This window comes from Atractosteus spatula, chromosome 9 (assembly GCF_055471065.1).
Source record: "Atractosteus spatula isolate fAtrSpa1 chromosome 9, fAtrSpa1.hap1, whole genome shotgun sequence".
In the NCBI taxonomy this organism is placed as follows: domain Eukaryota; kingdom Metazoa; phylum Chordata; class Actinopteri; order Semionotiformes; family Lepisosteidae; genus Atractosteus; species Atractosteus spatula.
The window spans coordinates 3439912-3460028 of record NC_142714.1 but is presented as its reverse complement, the minus strand read 5'-3'; the positions used below and the strand labels follow the sequence as shown (position 1 = coordinate 3460028).

The 20117-nt window shown below is 42.5% G+C and overlaps 1 protein-coding gene across 6 annotated transcripts in view; it reads right to left on the bottom strand.

Moving 5' to 3' along the window:
* Positions 1-20117, bottom strand: part of ralgapa1 (Ral GTPase activating protein catalytic subunit alpha 1) — a 66806-nt gene that overhangs the window by 14333 nt on the left and 32356 nt on the right. For 5 of the 6 annotated variants that reach the window (XM_088925040.1, XM_088925038.1, XM_088925036.1 and 2 more), the window contains exons 28-38: positions 19326-19434; positions 18536-18646; positions 18278-18346; positions 17741-17875; positions 16613-16796; positions 13740-14655; positions 10009-10080; positions 9796-9919; positions 8880-9035; positions 5516-5674; positions 4561-4688 (exon numbers count right to left, since the gene is read on the bottom strand). In XM_088925040.1, the coding sequence (XP_088781166.1) occupies positions 4561-4688; positions 5516-5674; positions 8880-9035; positions 9796-9919; positions 10009-10080; positions 13740-14655; positions 16613-16796; positions 17741-17875; positions 18278-18346; positions 18536-18646; positions 19326-19434 (2163 nt within the window). Of the gene's footprint in view, positions 1-4560; positions 4689-5515; positions 5675-6026; positions 6119-8879; positions 9036-9795; positions 9920-10008; positions 10081-13739; positions 14656-16612; positions 16797-17740; positions 17876-18277; positions 18347-18535; positions 18647-19325; positions 19435-20117 lie in introns of those variants that run through there. The other variant, XM_088925039.1, reaches the window with a different exon arrangement.

Here is a 20117-nt window from a genome sequence, read left to right as displayed (position 1 = left end):
AACATGTATTGTCTCTCTTCTTTTACACTACTTTCATTGAGGTGATGGAACAGGACAAGCCCGAACAGACCACATGAAAAGTATTGTTAGTATTGCAATTACATAGACAGACAAACAATTGCACAATTAAATGCGTGTACTTGAAAAAAGGGTTCCTGCTTTGCTTACCTTCATCCTGTAAATAACAAAAAAAGTATTTCTCAACATAGAAAAGAGTGCTAAATAACAATAAAATACTATTCACCTGCTCATTGCACAGGATTAAAGAACTGCTGCGTTGCCTAAAAGCAATCTCCTAGCTTTCCTTCAATCGACGGTATTTTAAGGCACATATGTTGTCTGAACATCTCGTCTCCGAGACCTACAGATCAGCCTCAGTATCCTCCTTGGAATTTAGATCATTTTTTCTAGTAACACATACATTGCTGGTCACCACTGCAGACATGTCCTTTAAAAACTTGACAATCAAATACTTTGTAGTAAAGTTTCTGAGGTCCTGTTCTACCTATCTGTTCTACAGGGCAAAACAATGTCTAAGCCGTGACACTACATGTACAAATGCAGAATGTAACTATCCCACTCAGCTTCTGAACTGTAACTGCACGATAATCACAGACTTTAATTCAATTTAAAGAGCCAGGCCTGTTAATGGTAACTGGGTATTGTTTGCTTGCATGATTGTGATTGCTTAATTAGACTAAAATGACTTCAATTGCATTCATCCCTGAAAAACAAAATACTATCTGGTCCAGTACCCCATCAATTAATTACTCTATTTTTTCTATTCAATGCTCTCTTCCCATTCTAATGAAAAATTAATCAGTGGCCAGAAGCCTTTAGAAGTAACCACTGCAAGCAAATACTGTAAAGAGATTAGATCTAAACTGCTTTTTTTTCTTATTTTCCCACCAACAGGCAGCGATCGGAAAGACAAAGTTGCCCACCCTCCTCCCCCCAGCCCCTGCCCCTGAGCCACAGCAGGTCAAAGCGTTTGCGATGGCACAATGGGCCTATTGTGAGAGCTGGCGAGGCAAACCGGAGGACATGTTCCTATCTGGCTGTGGTGCTGAAGAGCCGCGAAACAATGAGACCCCGAGCCAGGTTTCATCGGCTCACTTGCCTTTTGGAAGCCAGAATCGGAGGGAGAAGGCACTGACCCAAGCTCTGCCTATCACGCCAAGCCATATGCTGACCCCAGCAGCCCGGCAGCTTTATCACAGAGAATCAGGAGCCGCTGTCACCCAGCTTCAATTCCCACTTCACCGCTTCCCTCTCACACACACCACTGGAGCGGCAGTCCAATAGGGAAGCTGCTTAGCGTCCCTGTCTTTTTTCTTTTTATTGTGTCCCGGTCTCCACAATTGGCCTACAACAGATGGATGGTGGCTGTAGCTTGCTGAGTTTCAATTTTTTTTTGTCTTCCAAACAGCTTGTGTGTCTAACCACCCCTCCCCCCCCCCCCACCCCAGCTCCCAAGCTAGGCAGATCAGTCGGAAGGGAAGAAAGAATAAAACAGGGGTGTGGGACCCGAGGCACGATTCTGATTCCACTCCTAAAAATGCTAGCTGGGACTCTCTAACCAAATGGCCCACCAGCTGTAAGAGCAAGACCAACACGACGCAGGGGAAAGGAGGTCAGACACACACATATCTTTCGATCAGAAAGCAAGAACACAAGGGACATCGTGGCAATGTCACCACATAAGGTGTACTTTTTTAGGCATCGTTTGCACAGACTGAACCCACACTGCAGCTCTAACCTACAATATAAATGAAGTGCAGCCTCTTAGATTTCCACTAAATCTAACACATCGGAGTCATGACTTTTTTTTTTTACTCTAGACTTTGTAATTCTAATTTATTTTTTGTAGTGGAGCTGTCTGTCCACTACAATCCGATTTATATTCGTACTATAGCCAATTAGCCCTTTACAGTTTTTCCATCCAGAAGCAATTTTTGCTTTAAAGTGTAAATTTCACAGTCATGGTGAATGATGGATTAATGGGATCTACAGGCAGATGGGAACATCTATTGGCCAAGGGGACCCAATATGACTCAAGGGGAAATGCGTAGAGGCAAAAACTAACCTTTTAAAACTGATTGATGCGATGCTGATGATGTGCTTATTTTTTAAACTTATTGGTCACGCTATCTTATAGAAAAAAGGGATCAGTGGGTAAAAAAAAGAAGAAGCATATTTTAAAAGTGTCACTCTTTTGATGTCATTAGATGAGCCTCAACTGCAGTGTGTTCAAAGAAAACAGTGGTTTCCAAAGAGGCTCTTTTCTTTCAAGCTAATCACATTGCTGTGTTAGCACCACCACCCAACAAAAGATAATTGTGTGGCGCTCTCTGGGTTATTCACTTAGTACTTGAGCTTCTTGTTGATGTGTTACCTACTGTTCTGAAATTAGAGTGCGTCAGCCAGCAAATGGACCACAATGATAGCACATATTTTCACACTTTCGGGTTTTATGACACGTTTAATAATGTGCCTTGAAGCTATTCATTTACGCTGCATTAACTTATCTGGTAAGAGATACATAAAACCTTGTGCTATTATGAACAAATTAATAAAGCATTTAATAAATAACTAAGGAGTTTCATCATTGACTAAAAACAGAGGAATAACGGTTAACTACTCTGAGTTTCTTTAAAAGTCCTTTCTAAAGAGCTCAATTAGACAACACAGATGTTATTGTAATCTGCAGTCTCCAGTGGCTCAAATCAAAGGCATTTAAAGCCGTGCTTTGGAATTATTCACTACAGAAAAATTCCTGCTTCTGTCAACGGTATCAACAGGTAAGTAATAGATCTAGCCTGTACTTTTCCCTCGGGCCCAATCGTTACTTCAAATCCTATCTACTCTTCACTCCCCTGTGATGCATTAAAAGTCTAATTGCTTGATCAAGCCATTACATTTGACACAGGGGACACAATCACCAGCATAAAGCACCCTTTTCCATGACAAAACAATCAGAGTTTTCAACTAAATGTAGTCCAATTATAACCAAAGCAAGATAAGACAGGACAGGCTAGGGAGAGATCGGGCTGGAAAGACATCCGTCGATAATGACAGATGACTGTAATTCTGGCTGTCAGAATGATCGACCCGTGCAACACACGCCAATCAATACTGCACTCCTGTATTGAGCACAGCATAGATACACAGATGGGCAAGATTGCTCGGAGCTAAGACTCAAGCTGAGCCAAACAATGTTTTTTTGCTTTGAGGACAAGTCAGATGAGAACATTTCTTTCTGGCTGTGGAATTTTTTAGAAACAACAAGGAGGACAACCTTTTAAAGAGGAGGACAGGAGTATCAGCAGGATTAGGGACAATATACTCCACAAGTTTTCCAGGAGTGGTCACCCACTACAACTTGCTAATGTGCATCAACGCAACAAGACAAAAAAGTCATCCTCCAGCAATGAAGTACATATTGTACTAGAATATAATATGCAACCGGTCTGTATAGTTTGAACTTAGTTCCCAGAAGGGTCTGAAACCATGGCCTAAATTGTATCAAACCCAGTTCTGTCAATGCTATATGAACATGGCAACAGAATTAAGGCCTAAATACTTTAATTAAAGATATTTTACCGAACAGCATGACAGGTTGACTGGTCTCTAGCTGTTTCTGTATCCCCTAGAGGAAAAAAAAAAGTTGAAAACCTACACAATTTTGTAAAGTAGTTAACTGCCTCAAACAGTGCTAAAATGAGGCAATTTAATTCTAAAAGAAAAATAATAAGCACCGTCTTTGGTCCTTACCACGGGATTGACTCTCATGTGCCTTAACTATAATAATAATAAAAAAAAACTTAAATTGCTATAGCATTTCAAAGCAAATCATTTTCCTTCGGCACAGGCAGGCAACAAGGATCAGTGCCGATAATTCAGAGCCACACTGTCTATAGCACATTTCATATAGAATGTAATGTCTACAGGTTCTGGAGAAGAAAATAAGATGTCAATATTTATTGAGCAGTCAAAATTCTCTCATTTTCCTCCTTGGTTATGAAACAAAGCTGCTGTCAATTCTTTGCAACAGAAGCATGAGGCGGCATGGCACTGAGAGAGGAGGTCTGTAATGCCATTAAGCTTGATCAATACAGCATGCCTGTGCCCATCTGCAGCTCTGTCTCATCAGCTCAGGCTCGACTTGAGTGAGAAATGTCTCTTCGTACGAGGAGGTATACACTCACAAACAATATATTACTATAAAAACAACAAAAAAAAAGTTAGGATATTTATTTCCTTTCTAAAGCACTCAGGGATGAGTATTATTCAATGGACTGTGATCACATAAACCCATGCTGTCCAACTATATTTCACAGTTCAACTGTAACAATCACAGGGGTGGGCAGAAGGGCGAGAGCTATACTCTGACAGCACTGTGGAAATACCTTTATTTGCACTGAAATCTGCTCTGTGTCCGTGAAGCGTCTAACAGTACAGCAGCAGTAAGCACCGCTAAATCACCCTTCTGGAAACCACCCCTGTGTTACCTTTCCGTGGCCGGAAGCTTAGTGTTGAAGGCGCAGACAGAAAGGATACAAGTTCTGGAAGAGGGGAATGAGGGACTTCAGAGCCCGGCTGGCGTTGATAGCTGTGGCCCTCACCAGCGTGGGCAGAACCTTCTCATCCACGATGGCACCGTCAAACAGCGGACCAAAAAACGGGACCTAATTGATGAAAAACCACTCAGAAAGGTTTCCGGTCTGCGACTCCTGCAAGTCAAAAGTACTGAAGAAATGACAGTTAACATGCTTGGAGGTAAGGTGGAGACGCCTCATTTGACAAAAGCACATTTTGGAAAGTTTTTTTTGCTTCGAATTCCAGGAAATGAAAAATTCTTCTCAAACTTCTCCAAGTTAAAAATCCAAACACTGCTATAGTTTATTAAAAAAAAAACCTGGATTTTTAATACATGTGACTCAAGATGAGATGGTTCCTGATGTGCATAGAAATACAGAAAAAAACAATCCCTTACAAAGAAAATGTCATTATTATGTTATTTTAGTACATGAATTGGCATTTATACTTGCCAGACCTCCCTGGTCTTTATCCACTTATCTTTTTGCATTTCCGCAGACTGGGATAAACCAGAATAGGAAAGCTTGCATTTTATCTTCCAATACCGGAATTTGATTCAAGACATTTTATTTATTAAATTACGCTGCAAATAACTGAGGAGCAAGGTAGAATTTATTGCACATACATGTATGTATTGAACTGCTCTTATTTATCCATTTATCCCACATATTTGGCTAACCTGAATAACCAAAATCATTTAAACTAGCTTTGCAAAGAATCTATCATTCATCATTGCAACTACTCAAAACTTCTGATCGTTACTTTCATGGTCACAACATGCGACCATTAGTTTTCCAGATAAAACTGGACTGGCTGACAATTTTAGAGAGGCTTAAACATGTAGCCTTCAACTGCAACAAACAGCTCCCTGCTCCTAGAGCCCTGTCCTGAAAGGGTGAAAGGGGCTATGCCCTACCTCGGGCTTTTTTGTGATCTGGATGCTGTACATGTGGTTCTTCATGGGGTAGATGACGATAAGAACGTCTCCGAACTCCGTGGGAATAATCCCCCTCCTGTAGTCCCGGGAGTGCTCCGACCACACAATGTGCACCTCGTCATTACCCAGGTGCCTCAGCTGCACAACACAGGGGGCAGGAACGCAAAAGTTTGGTCCTTTGAGTCAGCACACAGAAAGGTGAGGTTTTTTTCTTCCATTTTTAAAACCCGAGCTTTAGAAATAGTGCGTTAGGCATTTTGTTTTTATGAGAACTTTGGGATTGTTTAAACAAGCTTTTCAATACATCGTGCAAAAAGACATTAGAACTTTCTGCTTCCCAGGAGGCACAATATTTTGACCATGGGACTTAACACTTCCATTAATAGTGCAATAGTCAAAGGCCCTTCCTGGATGCTGCTGTGTGCAGGCTGACATGCAATGTTCCGGGATTGAAGACTTGTAATTGTCCATCTCATTTGGGAGCCACATTTTACCAAATACATTTATCATTTTTGGTAATTGAGACCATTAATTACAAAGGATACCACAGTGTGAAACTCCAGTTTAATTCCTTAGAACTGTCTGGGAATAATAAAAATGAAAACAGGTCAGTACCTGAATGGAATGTAAATAAACTAAACAGCCTAAAACTAAACTACTCAGGCAGGTAGACTAGAGCAGAAAGCAGACGAGTAAATGTTAAAATAATCATATTATAAAAAGAGGGACTTATAATACAGTCAAGCTTTGCGAGATAATATTCTTAACACATACATAGACAGACATGTACATACACATTTCTTGATGCCAAAAATGCAAGTTTGACAAAAAAAAAATTTTGTCAACACTGGACTGTCCCCATTGACCTTGAAGCATGACAGCCAAGACACAAACTGGACCAGTCTAGATGTCCCTCATCCATCTTGCTGTATATACTCAATCATAGCCGGGCCAGACATAATTTAACAACGTCAGTCCTGAAAGGGACAATTTTACCCTTTCTGTGGCCTGTCTTCTCAGTGTGTGCACACACATGGAAAAACAAACAATAAATAAACAAACTGTGCCTGCTGGATGCGCTGACACACTTTAGTGTCTGGTTAACGTTGTTTAAGGGTTTTATCTGTGGATCTCTTTCTGGATACCGTCTCCCCCACCGGGTCAAATTTCATTTAATCCTAAAGAGTCATGATATAATCCTAACCAGGGGGACAGGTCAAATCTAATTTGGATACATTACAGCCATGTGCTGTGCAAGTTAAAGAGTCGCCCTCCAGGTCTGGGACAGGCCTTGAAGATGCACTGTGGTGACTAAATGGCTGAACAGCAGATTGTTTTCCCTGATACCTCTGAAAATTGATGCAATGAAGGATGGCAAATAAAAGCCAGGCTGTCACTGATAAGCCAAGCATTTCGTTTAGGAAATCGAATCAACGGTTGGGAATCGGGCACCAAATCTGAAATAGTGCAGCTTGGATTCTCACAAATTCCTTTCATCTGTTTTAAAGTGTCATTCCTTAAAGTCTTTAAATGAAACCAACCAGTCCCATAAATCCCGTTTCTTGTCAGTTTGTAACACACAGAAGAGTATTTCTCAGAAAAACATATTAATTTAAGGATGCGTCAGGGCCGGTGTGGGCAGCCCTGGTCCTGCAGCGCCATGCTGCTGTGCAGGTGTTAATCAGGTGCTAACTGCAAGGGGTCTCTCAAACCTACAGGAGTGAGTAGAAGGTTTGCCCGCCCCTGCTCTTGAGTGTTTCGCTCATGTAGACCATTAAGCTGGAGCACTTTCCTCTGCATAGTTTGCACACATATCTTCCGAGTTATATCTTAATGCTCGCAGTGAACAAGGGAAGGGCTGCTCTGGTGCTCTGCAGGCTAAGACATGCAGGCTCTTCCTCCAATTCTCACCCAAGTATTCAGAAAAAAATAGAGAACGACTAAATGAACGGATACACCGACACCTGAAATCCAACAGACAAAGAAAGCACAGGATGATGAGCTGTTTAAACGACAGAACAAAATGTGACCTCCAGCCCCAGTACAAATAAAAAAACTAAAGCCGTGTTGTACTAGAGATACAACAGAACAATAGGAAATTAAGTTCCACATTAAAAGCACGGAACTATGTTTTCTGTATCTTTTTAAAACCTTTTAAATCAGTCCCCAATAAAGCCGTGCCAAATGCAAACTAAAAACGCCCCCTTGAATAAATCATGCAAAACAACAGGAGGGAAATTAAACCTCACAGCTAACCCTGCCGGCTTATTAGAGCTAATTATGCCATTGTCTGCAATACCGTTTCCCGGACCCAAGATCCAAAATGAAAAGACGACACTGATGGCTCTGGTTAGCTACAGGCAAGGCCATTTCTCTGTACTGGCTGATGGTTATAATCCAATTAGGTCCCCTGAACTTCCCTCTGAGGTCAAGCAGTTCCCTCCCCCTTTCAATATTGCATTCCTGTCTGCGCTCATTAATGAGTCTGCTGAACGGATTAGCACCTTATCACCTCCAAAGATATATGTAGAAGGAAACGAGGGGACAAGCCTAATGGTATCCAATTGTTCATTCTGAACTGGGACGCATATCACCAGGCCCGATATCCGACCAGCAAAGCTGAAGTCATTATTGTTAATGCAGAATTTATTAGATTTCTGCTAAGAAAAATACCAATACAGAAAGGCATTTATAAGGGATAATCAGAACGGAACAGCAGCATCTCTATAAAGTTAGCATGACTGGGAGGAAAGGCTTTGTCCAGGCTGTCCGAGAAGAAAAATTGGGAGAGGATAATTAAAAAGAAGGTGATTGCTGCCGAAGAGAAAATGGCCCTTTAGCAGCGAATCTCATGTCTACTCCTGTTTGCAGGATGTTGTGCTGTATGCAGTGCAGTCTTTAAAAATCGAGACTTCACATTGTTCAAATGCTAAATTTGCCTAAGCAGCAGTACGGCAACATTTTTAATCCCGGAGATCTTCGAGACTTTTCTTCCTTATGCCCCAAAGAGAAAAAGGAAGTCACCAGGGAAGCTCTCTCCAGTTAAACTTTGGAGAACATTTGTGAAAGTCACAACAATAGGAAGCAGGTCGCCTGTCACTGGGGTACAACATGTGCAGACTGATTGCTATCCATTAGCGCATCTGAGCTCAACCTGTGCAAATGGATGCATGCTGAAATAACAGCAGCCAGCTGAACTAAATGACTTCTGTAGAACTTTTCATGTGTTAAAAAATGTATTTAAAAATGGTACAAAGGAACCACTGCAGAACAAAATGGCCAGAGCCCTAGGAAAAGCATTCAGGGAAAAAAACAAATCTGGTGGTAAATTAATTTTACTCACCTTTTTTGTCAAAGAATCATCAGAGTCCGGGGGCATTCTTGTTGAAACGTGAAACATGACTTCTACAGTAGACGTTGCAAAATAAGGAGTGGTTAGTCCTGTGCTTTTGTTTCGTTGAAGCCCCCCCATGAAGCCGCAGTGGTTTGTCAGATTAACCTGAATGCAAAAAAAAAAGTTCAAAACCATCAAAGCCTAGTTCTCCTTATGGCAACAGAAAGTATGCAGAAATGAGCTGCTTTGACAAAGGTCTGTAGAAACGAAGCAGGACAAACATGCAAGAACTCTATCCTGGCATGTCCCCCACTCAGTTTATATGGTTGTTTTAGTTAATAACATAAAATAAAATAAAGGTATTTATACAGTGTTTTTTACCCTAAAGAATGTCAAGAGGTTTTATGTACAGGATACAGGTAGTGATCACACAATGGATGATGCTTAGCTCTCACTCTGTGCCAGCAAGCCCAATACCCAGCAGATCTGCTGGAAGATTTAGAAACTCATTGATCCTGTGAATTAAGGAGGAATGTAAGGAAAGCAAAACTGTACAGTCCAACAGTAGAGTTTAGCCAGGACAACAGGGTTAACATATTTACTTTTACAAGCAGTGCCATAGGAAGTAAAATGACCGATCAGTGGGGACATTAGTTAAGCATCTCATCCAATGAACGGTACCTCTCATCGCACAGCGTCCCCAGTCATCATCATATGGGCACTGGGTATGGGTTTGGAAATTCTGCACCCGAAGGAAGCGTGCCACAGAAAATGGTTGATTCCAAATTGGAGATAAAGGAGTACATTTACACCAATCTGCACACATTTTTTTGTTTAAACAGAATACCATTACTACAGGACATCATTACTACAAGGGATCTGTTGTGTAATTGCGTGAAAGAGGGTTTATCAATCAGGCTCCTACCTCCCAGCCCAACCCCGAGACGAAGTCCTCATAAGCTTGACTTCCGCTGGTGTTGGACAGAATTGAGTGTTTGTCCTCCTGTCCTTCAGCAACATAGAACACTGCTATCTTGTGTGTTTCCCGACTGAGGAGGGACAGATAAACTTTTAAATTACAACAACAACAGCATTTAATTCAGCAGAACTTTTGACCAGAATGATATGCTGACATTACCATTGTCTGGAGTCTAGATTCTTCAGTTCTCTTAGTAGCTTCTCATTCTTCTTGAGAAGGTGGAAACTACTCCTGTAAAAATTAAACACAAAAACAACTCTAATTCCTTAATAAAGCTTTCACCTCTTCTAGAAACAGGAGAAGTGTTAGTTAGACCTTCCTGATAGATCTGTTTTAACACAAGGCCATACAATTTCTTTCAACACACAGGGCTACATTTTTTGTTAACCAAATCAGAAACTATTTTGGTTTAATACAATTGGTCACTGCCTTATGAACTGAGAGGCCTTAAAAACACAACCACTGAATATTGGAATCAATGGCACCTATTCTGTTTTTTAATGCCTCTCAATATATAATGTGCCCCCCTGCCCCCATGTGAGAAAGAAAGAATGCAGTTCAGCTTGACATTGAAGCGCAGAGGAACGTTCCAACATCAAGGAACCGACCTGAGATCCAGGGGTGATGCCAAGACATGAGCAGTGCAAAAAAGGGGGATGCAAAATGTAACCTGCCTTGCAGGTGGGCAATTACTTTGAACAGGCCCTGCTGTCATCTTAACAGCCATGCAGGCTTCTTAACGTGCACAGTTTAGGAGCCTCAACCATGGCAACACGAGTCACCACGAATGGGCATCAGGCTATTTAGCAGTAACGTTTCGAGGCACTGCAGAAGAACACGACGTGTGAAGATTAAAACAGACAAAAAATGGCAGGGATGTCGGAGAAGCTGCAAAACAAATAAAAAAATTCATTTGTTGAGGGTCCTTGTGGCAGAGGTGTGTGAGTATGAAAGACAGCTATTTCTTTGCCAACTTGAGCTAGCAAGGTGGTCAGTGGAGAGCTTCACTGCTGTCAGTGTGACCAGGGGGACAAAGACCCAGGAGGTGAAAAGGTGCCAGAGCTAATGCGGTAGGTACACTATGTCTGTGCCTCAGGGCGGGTCAGCAAAATGTAATTCAAATATAACAAGTGTTTGCTATCGAAAATTAATAATGTTCAGTCCAACAGCTGCCAGAGACAAATGACAAATGATAGCTCACTGGAGGAAGCTGTGTGCGTCTATAAAACCCCTCATTACTTGGTTTCACAACAGTCGGCATGTTATAAGGGAGGTGTAAATTATTCAGAGGGTCTGCACCTGCCCAAGTGTAAGGCAATATCTCATTTTCATTTTTGTGCTTCATTTTCTTCCAGATCCCTGCCCACTCCCACCCCTAATTTCTTTTTTTCCCCATATTATTTTCATGCAATTTGCATAGTTTGGTGCTGACAGGGTGCTAATGTGCTGGCGGGCGCAGAAGGTCAGGTTAGGGCCCTTCTTGACAGTCACCACATTTTTTGCAGTGGCTAAGGTCCCTACATCATGGTGGCAACTCTCCAGGCATCTTCCTACTGAAGCGCAGATTGTCCTCCTCATCTGCCCCCTAGAATCCTATAGTTTTTAGAGTTAAAGCTTTAATCAACTCATTATGCGGGAGGATTACGGAGACCCTCGAAAATCACAGGCTTCTATGACATGCTACTAATTAACCAATACAAAATGTGTTTGCATGACAGAAAAAAAAAAAACTGGATTAGGATTTATGAAAATATTAAAATGTCACCTCCTTGCCCATGGGGACACACGAGAGAATCTACTCAAACTGCGCAGAAACACTCACTTCCGCAGCAGAGTGAGAAAACACGACTACCGTTGAGCAGTCCCTGAGGTTTGGATTTAAAAAGGAACACAGGAGTCCGGGATCAACAGAAAGTGATTACTCAGAGAGTTATCAACTTACTGACTGACAAATCCCACCTTAAGACAGATTTACCGTAATTAAGTAACATTTAGGTAATTGTCTGTTTGCTTGCTTTTATCACGGGTCCAGAGGAAAGAACATGTTTCTATAAACAGAACAGCAACTGCAGGATACAAATAACCCAAAATATAAATGTGGCACTCTGTGAGGGGCCTGTCTGTGGTGTCCGCATACAAGTCTTTTCGGTTGTTATTCGGCGTTTCAAAGTTTTTTTTTTCCTCCAGCTCATATCACCCTGAAGATCCTAATGTTTTCTCTGCTGGGAGCCAGGGAGCATGGACTTCACAAGGACTTATGAAACAGAAGAACATATCTAAAGTCAAGTGTCAATTTCTTAATTCACACACTGCGCCCAGATGCACTAAATTTGCTGCTGTAAGGGGACATGGCACATTAAGTCAAACTCTCCTCCATATTCTGAAGAAACACCTCAATGTCTCCAGAAGTGACAAAACAAAATGTCTCAGTGAAACAAACAAAAAAAATGGCGCAGCACTGTAGTGACTCCTGTGGTTTCCCAGACACCCGCCGGTGTGCAGCGAGAAGCTTGTCACACCTTCCCCTTTCCTGGAATGAACTGCGCGTTAAAAGACAAGTTGATCTGACTGGGAGGCATGTCAGATGTCAACCCATGGCTGTACACAATTCTAATGATTCTTCACCTCCATCTGATTCTCAGTTATTTATTATTTCTCAATCCAAACAGGCTAGGTGGCCAAACGGCCTCCTCTGATTTGCAACCTTTCTGATGTGCCTAAGTCTTTAGGAGCTTCAGCTACACACTCTGCTTTGCTCCGCACACAGGATTCCAAAGCACAGCAGTGAAATCTGTTTTTATTTGATGAATATCAGAGTTTCCTCATGTTCACTCCAGCAGAGGATAAAAACCTGGCCAAGCACCACCAGCAGGGCTGCAGGGCTGGCAGGACGCTGTGGTGTTTCAGTACATCAAAGGGAAGCTGACAATATGAAATAGCAACTCTTTTTTGTTTTGCACCCCACCCCCTCCTTTGAGAAGATCTCTTTATTACCTCGTTACAATGTAATGGTCTTCGTTTTCTCCATTGAAAGTAAGCTATTTTGAAAGCAGCATGAAAGCATGGTATAACACACGCACACAATACACGCGAATTGCAATGCCTTAGTCTTCCACTGTGGATGAATAATGCAAAGATGCCAGAGAATAAGGGCAGGACAATGCTTCATTAAAAAATGCCCCCAGCCCTCTTTCTCCAGCTTTTTTTATATAATACCCCATATTGTGGGATTTCAAAGTAATGTGTTTTTTTAGTTTGCATATTAGTAATGAGTAAATGTACTACTGCTGCTACACAAATAATGCACCTTTCATTACATCTCTATATACAAGCAAACTGTTAAGATGTCTTTTGTTGCAGGAAACTGAATAGAACCTCAACACTCCAGTACTGTGTTACTGCCAGTGAAATGGGAATTATAAAAGTAAATAGCTCTATTCAATTAAAAGTGAGAATGCCTCTATCTCCTCCAGCTACGATCGGCTAGACATATTCAGTTATTTCATCCGAGTTTTAGTCAAGTTTACCTGATCTTTTCAAGACACTGACTGCACTGAGCTAACTGTAAAATTTAAAATTTCAAAGACAGAAGAGACAAACATACCGTGACAACCAAACAGCCTGGGGTGGAGAACAACGGGAAAGTTTTAAGGAACGCCTCCCCGAAATATTAAATAAGAAAATGTTACCCGACATCAATATCTACATACTGTGTTAGTACTTGGCTGAACATATTGGGTGCTTTTCAATGTTGTCTGAAAACAGATGACCTTCAGTTTGGTTTAAAAGGAAAAGCGGCACAAACAGAGAGGACAGCACTGGAATTCAGCAGTTGCAGGGAAGAGTTAAAGAGTGCGCCGTGTGGCTCACACTGGGCCCCAGCCACGTACCTCTTCTCCCAGGAGTTCATGCCCAGGATGTTGAGCAGCAGCCTGCAGTAGTAGAAGGCGGACTGGGGCATCTGGGGGGCGGGCTCCTCCTGCTCCATGGCCCTCATGTTGAGGTCGTTGTTGCGCCGCTCAGCGAAGTCCTTCTCCTCCGTGTGCTGCTTCAGGATGGCGTTGATGACGTCGTTCTCCTGCTTCTCCGACACGCAGCCGGGCGGCGGCGGCGGGGTGTTGAGGGGTACCCCCGCCCGCTGCAGGCACTCGGGGCTGGTGGTGCCCAGGTACTGCAGCATCTCATCCAGAGCGTCTTCGTCGTCTCGCAGGGAGTCCCAGGAGGGCACCGCCTCCCTGCACCTCCGCTTGGCCAGGGGGGCCATGAAGTCCTTCAGCCCTTCCTCTTCCTCGCTGTCTTCCTCCTCTAGGATCTCCACGTCCTCTTCCTGCGCCTCGCCCCCGTCCTCCTGCAGCGCCTCCTCATCGCCCGGCTCGTCCTGGCGGGGCTGGGGCTCCAGGAACCGGAGCGGCTGGCTAGGCTGGCTGCAGTGTGGAGGCCCGTACAGGATCGCCGAGTCCCAGGAGTACTTGCCGGAAATATCCCGGACGATGATCCGCACGGTCGAGCTGGTCGTGGTGAGGCCAGCCGACATGCCTCCCCCGGGGATGTTGTCCTCGGCCCGGATCTGCAGGCTGGAGAGCAGGGTGGTGTTGTTCAGCACGAAAAACTGCAGGTTGGGGCTCTCGAAAAGCTCGGTGGAGAGCTCGGGGCACTCGCTGTAAGGGTTGTCTTGGTTCTCGCAGATCTGGCTGGTGAGCATCGCCGGCCCCCCGCTCATGGGGTAGTGGCCCAGGTGGTTCACGAGGTGCGTTATCACCGTCCGTGCGGCTATGGAGATAAGGCCCTGCTGCATGCGGCTTTTCACTGCAAAGGAACAGAGACAGTCCTGTAACACGCACCTCCTACAGAGCTGCCGTCAAACATGTCCACCTGGGGCCAGAACAGCACGGGGAAAAGGGTGTGAGGCTTTAAATCGACTCGTGCTCGTACTGACAAGGTGTGAAAACCATGGCTAAAACTGGGTGGCTCGGGTGCAAAACAGCAACAAAGGCCCAAAAAGAGCACCCTGTGATTTTAGATTAGCAGATACTGTTAGTTACACAGTGTATTGAGAGCTGTCTAATAATACAAAATGACTTTTTATGGGTGTGCCCTATTTCTTTGTTATGACGTGGCATCACAGTACCATTTAGCTCATAATTTGCAGTCACATAATATCACATTTAACTTTACTCTGTCCAGCTAAACTACCAGGGGCTAAAGGGATCCAATTAAAAATTACAATCTGATACACAGAAAAAATCTATACCAGGAAGCTACGAACGTTAATCCAGTAACACAGAAAAATGTTCTCCTTTCACAGTTTATAAATCGCTTGCAAAATTCAATAAAACAAATATGCATCTATCCGAGAAAAATGAGAAACCACTAACATAGATTGGTAGTTCTAACCAAAGGGGCAAGGGGAAATCATTAGGATTTCATCGTTAATTTCAATTTTCAAGACAGCCAGAAAGCATTAAGCAAGTGATGAAGTAAATAGGCACAGCAACACCGACATGATTGCTGTTAATTCTCCGCCTTTACAGATTCCTAACATATCCTGCTCTAATCAGTACTATCCCTCCCATGTCATATAAAATGTAATCAGAAAAAGAGACAATAGTTTTTACATTAGGCATGCTCTTTCAAACAAATGAAATACACAAAACATTTTCTGCCATTATTACAAATAAATAGGGTCAACAAAAAATATACAGTATATAAAAAATGTACATCTGTTTGATCGCAACTTGGCACAAACTGAATAATTATAGCTATTCCATTTAATACTCAACAATTAGACTTGTCAAATCCCGGGGCTGAGCCTATTAAGGACATCTCTGCATTCAGGTTTCTCTGCCAAAAAAAAGTGCTTAAGTTGGAAGAAGCATGCCTCTCACAAGGCCACAATGATTAGTAATTTTCTCTTGATAAAAAAGCAGCACGTAGACACTACAGACCACAAAATCACCTGCTGTTAAACACACAGCCGCTGCAAAAAGGAACGATTCTGCATTTATCTAGTCCTTAATACCCTTAAGGAGGCATGAGGAGAAAGCCTAATACAGGCTGAGAACAGCACTATGGGACAAGCTACCTACAAGTATTAAGCTCATCTGTTTCAATTTTCTTTTTGCTGCCAGTCTCAATGTTGCTTTTAATTCTAAGGGTGAAGTTAAAGTGTGAATTGATTTTTTAAAAAAAAGGCTTTTAACTGCTTAGTCCCCGTGCAGGCTAGTGTCCACCCACCCCCCACCTGCTCCTCCCGTTGAGATCTGTGGCAGATCCTTTGTATCTCAACAATGACCACAGCTCGACTCCGTCTCCTCCATGGCGTTACTGAAACAACGAACACTGAAGAACACGTTCACAATTACTTCGCAGGCTGAGAGAGAGGCTGAGGGTTATTAAAATACATGTGCTCAGCACCTTCATCACCTAAAATTGTCCCATCGGTGATCATTTACTGCCCGCATCACTATGTTATACTGACAAAACTCCTCTCACTTTATTACTTTATTGCCTCTCATTTGGGCAATGCATCAAGGCTCATATATCCCACAAAAACATTTCCCTCCCTATTATTGAAATGAGCTCAAATCGGTCTTTCTGGTCAGCTTGAGAGGACCGCGACAGAAGAACACTCCACGTTTTTGAGAATATCGGGGTGGGGGCTGCGGGGGAGTTGCCATGGAGACCTGCGGTGAAGAACGCCATCCCTTCGAGCCTCCACAGAGGAACCGGGAGGAGACGGAGACGCCGGGCCGGGCGGGCCTACCTTCGGTGACTGGCTGCAGCTTTGAAGATCTCTCCGAGTCCGGGGAGTGCAGGGGCTCGGGCTCCTTCAGGCTCTCCAGGTGAAGGAAAGGGTCGTAATCAGCGCTGGTCAGATCAGACAGGTTAATGGGAGAATACCTGGGGTTGGTGAAATTCTGCGCTCCGTATACACACCCATGAAGCACCTACAGGACAGGGGAGAACAGGGAATTTAATAAAAGAAAGCACAACTGTGCCACTTGTGACATGTGTCACGACTGGGGGAAAATGCGGGATATTTCATCTTTCATCTCCTTTTTAAATGAGACTGTATATATGTCTTTTTTTCATTCCTTCCCTATCCTCCAAACGGCTAAATGTCAACTTTAACTTTAATGGCAGTGCGACACCAGCCAGGAGCTCAAGTGTTAACAAAGACAATCAAGGCTGCAGCTGTGGCGAGTGCTGTAATAGGTGTTTTAAATGACTGCTGTGTATACTCCAGTGACTCTACTGCATGCTAGCTAAGTGTGAACCTGCTTCAATAAGGCCCATAGAGAAATAACAAGTAGAATCAGAACTAACCCCTTCGCACAATGAAGACAACTAAACAGCAGACAAGAGTACACCTAAATGAATCACCAATTTAAACTGGTGAAATTATTAAATCAGAATTATTTGAATTAAATAAGACTTAAGCTATAAGGTGTTAAGGTGTTAAAGTCAAAAAGCTAAGGCTACATGGATTCCTCAAAATCCAGCAAAACAGCACATGTGTCTGAAAATGGTGCCGACACCCTCTCAAGCCTAAGCTACAAAAATAAGGAAACTAGTATAAGAGAACCTCTTATACACAAAAGAGAGAGAGATAAGCCCAATTACAGTACACTCTCACCAAGACTGCCGTGGTCTTCTGAAGGCTAGATTAGGATCGAACGATTACAAGTCTGGGTGCAATACACTTCAAAGGTGTACTTGCATGTTCAAAAAATTACCTTAAGACAGTCACAGCATTTGTATGATCCGAGCGAGGTCAACATCCACTTCGATATACTGTAGCTAATAGAGGTATAGTACTTTAACTCACATGTTCTCAAACTGGCATGATTTTTTAGCCCAAATGCATATTTGCCTACAGAACACTCATCACCTTGTAGATGCAGCTGAGGACAGATTTTTCAGCTTTATCCTTATCTGGTCCACCAACTTGCACTGGCTGCAGTAGGGTCTTTGGGGGTAAGGCCATAACCCAGTCCAACAGGCACAGCAGGAGGGACACTACCAACTGCAAGAACAATAATGTTCCAATTCAGAACCCTAGCAAAGGCACATGTATAAACGAGACAGTGAACAGATGACTTGCGTTTCATTTTAGGGAAGATCATATGCTATGAAATGCATAGTTTGTTCTGCATAGTGAATGTTTACTGCATGTAACCTTCCTAAGAAAGGTAGAAAAATCTGTATAAGGATTTAAACTTTTCCTAAAATATCACATGTACCATTCTCTTCAACTAAACGAACACAAAAAGATTCACACTGTGCCTAACAATGATGATTGAGAGGTTTAAAAACTTCATTGTATCAACAGATTTAATATGTGAACTAAAATGTCTTTTGGTTTAACTAGAATGATATTAAGAAGCTTAAACAACACCGTCACATATGGAGTGTGAAATTCACTTACCCTCTTATCAGCCTCGTGAGGGGATGATTCTGTTGAAGGAAGCAGGTAAGTGATGGTTGCTATAAGGATCTGCAATGACAGAATACAATTTCAGTCTTGATAACAGGCTAGCAGAGGGCCATTCATCCTAAACACATACAGAAAATCACACTAATACTGCCTCCAGTCCACACTTCTGAATAACACAATGGCACACCGACCAGCTACTAATAATAAAGGATAGCCTTTGACCTTTCCCCACAGCAGAAGTGCACTTACCTCTACTATCTTCTTGGGAGAATGAGCTGGGAAACCCTGAAGATTATCCACATAATTTATGAGCAAGTGCAGTATATCTGATGCCACTTGTGCAACAGTTTTATTTGGAAACTGAAAAGAAAGAGAAAGAAAAACAACATGTAAAACAGGCATACTGTGTATGTGATGACAGAATATGTGCTAAAACAGCAACTCATAGTTGTCTTGAACTGTAACAGGATTAAGGAAAGACGAAGCTTTCAGAAAACTAATTCCAAAAACTGGAATGGTCCCAAGCATTAATTTTCAATGTGTTGCTTGGAGATGTAATATGTCAGTTTCTGCTCTGCTACAACTTAATAATTCATCTCTCCGTGGCTTTTTTCTAAAACTTTCTTTAATAAGCTGTTTTAAAAAGTGTTTCTCACCCTTGGCTAATAATTTAAAATAACAACATGGCGGTCAGAGATCTGCTTAAAGCAGCACTGTGCCATAATTTGAGACAAAAAGAGATATAATTCCTTGAAGTCTGTATAGCACATTCTTCAGTGGATTAGCCTTCTGTCCATTGTATTAGGAAGCCAAATATGTTGACAGTCCAGATTTAGCAGAGGGGCCATAATCTTCTTCTCTCTTGAACACTGATCAACAGTATTCCTCTGAGCCAAACAAGCTCGCAGCAGATTTGACAAAAAGCAGAAGTTTAACATGAAAAGTTCTATTTCTACAATTCTGAGGAAAGAATTGTGCCATGTCTTTGTGAACCCTGTTCATCAAAGGGCTTTCCCAGACGAAGTGTAAATGCCGATACCTTCAAAGTGACACAGATGACATTCAAAGCCTCTTTGATTTGAGGGTGGCGTGTGTTGTGCATCAGTTCTTCACACAGCCAAATGCCCAAGCTGCAAAGAGCAACACACCTGGAAAACAGACGCAGCTCGTGATACACGAGATGGGGATGAGACAAGATTCAGTGGCCACTGAAGACAGTCAGCACCACTGCTTAAGAACGCATAAAGCTTCTTTCCGGATAACCTAAATAGTTAAACTTTAACATAAATAAACAAATGCAAAGAGACGCAAAAATAGCCAGTACATAAAAAATAACTTGGTGGCACGTCTGTTCTAATAACAAAAATACGGGGTTAGTATGTGATTTTCTGAAAACAGTGTAGAAACAGAGACAAAGATAACTGATAGCCAGTCATTTCAGCCTTCCTTGCCTGTCTGTTGACGTGTTCCTCTCCTGAGAGCCTCTACATACGTTGGCAAATTCAAGTCAGCTAGCTGGCACACATGAGGAGTATTCTGTAAAGTAGTTTTTTTTATAAAGTACACAGAACCTGCAACTAACTCTCCCTCTGATTGACTTGAGATGATTTCATAGCCTGTAGAAATTTTTTGGCGGACAGAAGCTGAAAAGCCCAATATGTAATTAACAGAGAGGTAAGCAAAAGAATGAGACACGCTATCAGAGCTCTCACCAAAAACATCCATCTAGGATCACATCTCTTTTATTGCTTACAGGATCCCACTTGCTGACCTCCAGGGCCAGTTGACAAGGTAAGAGTAATAAAAGCGTATGCTGAATGTCATCAAAACA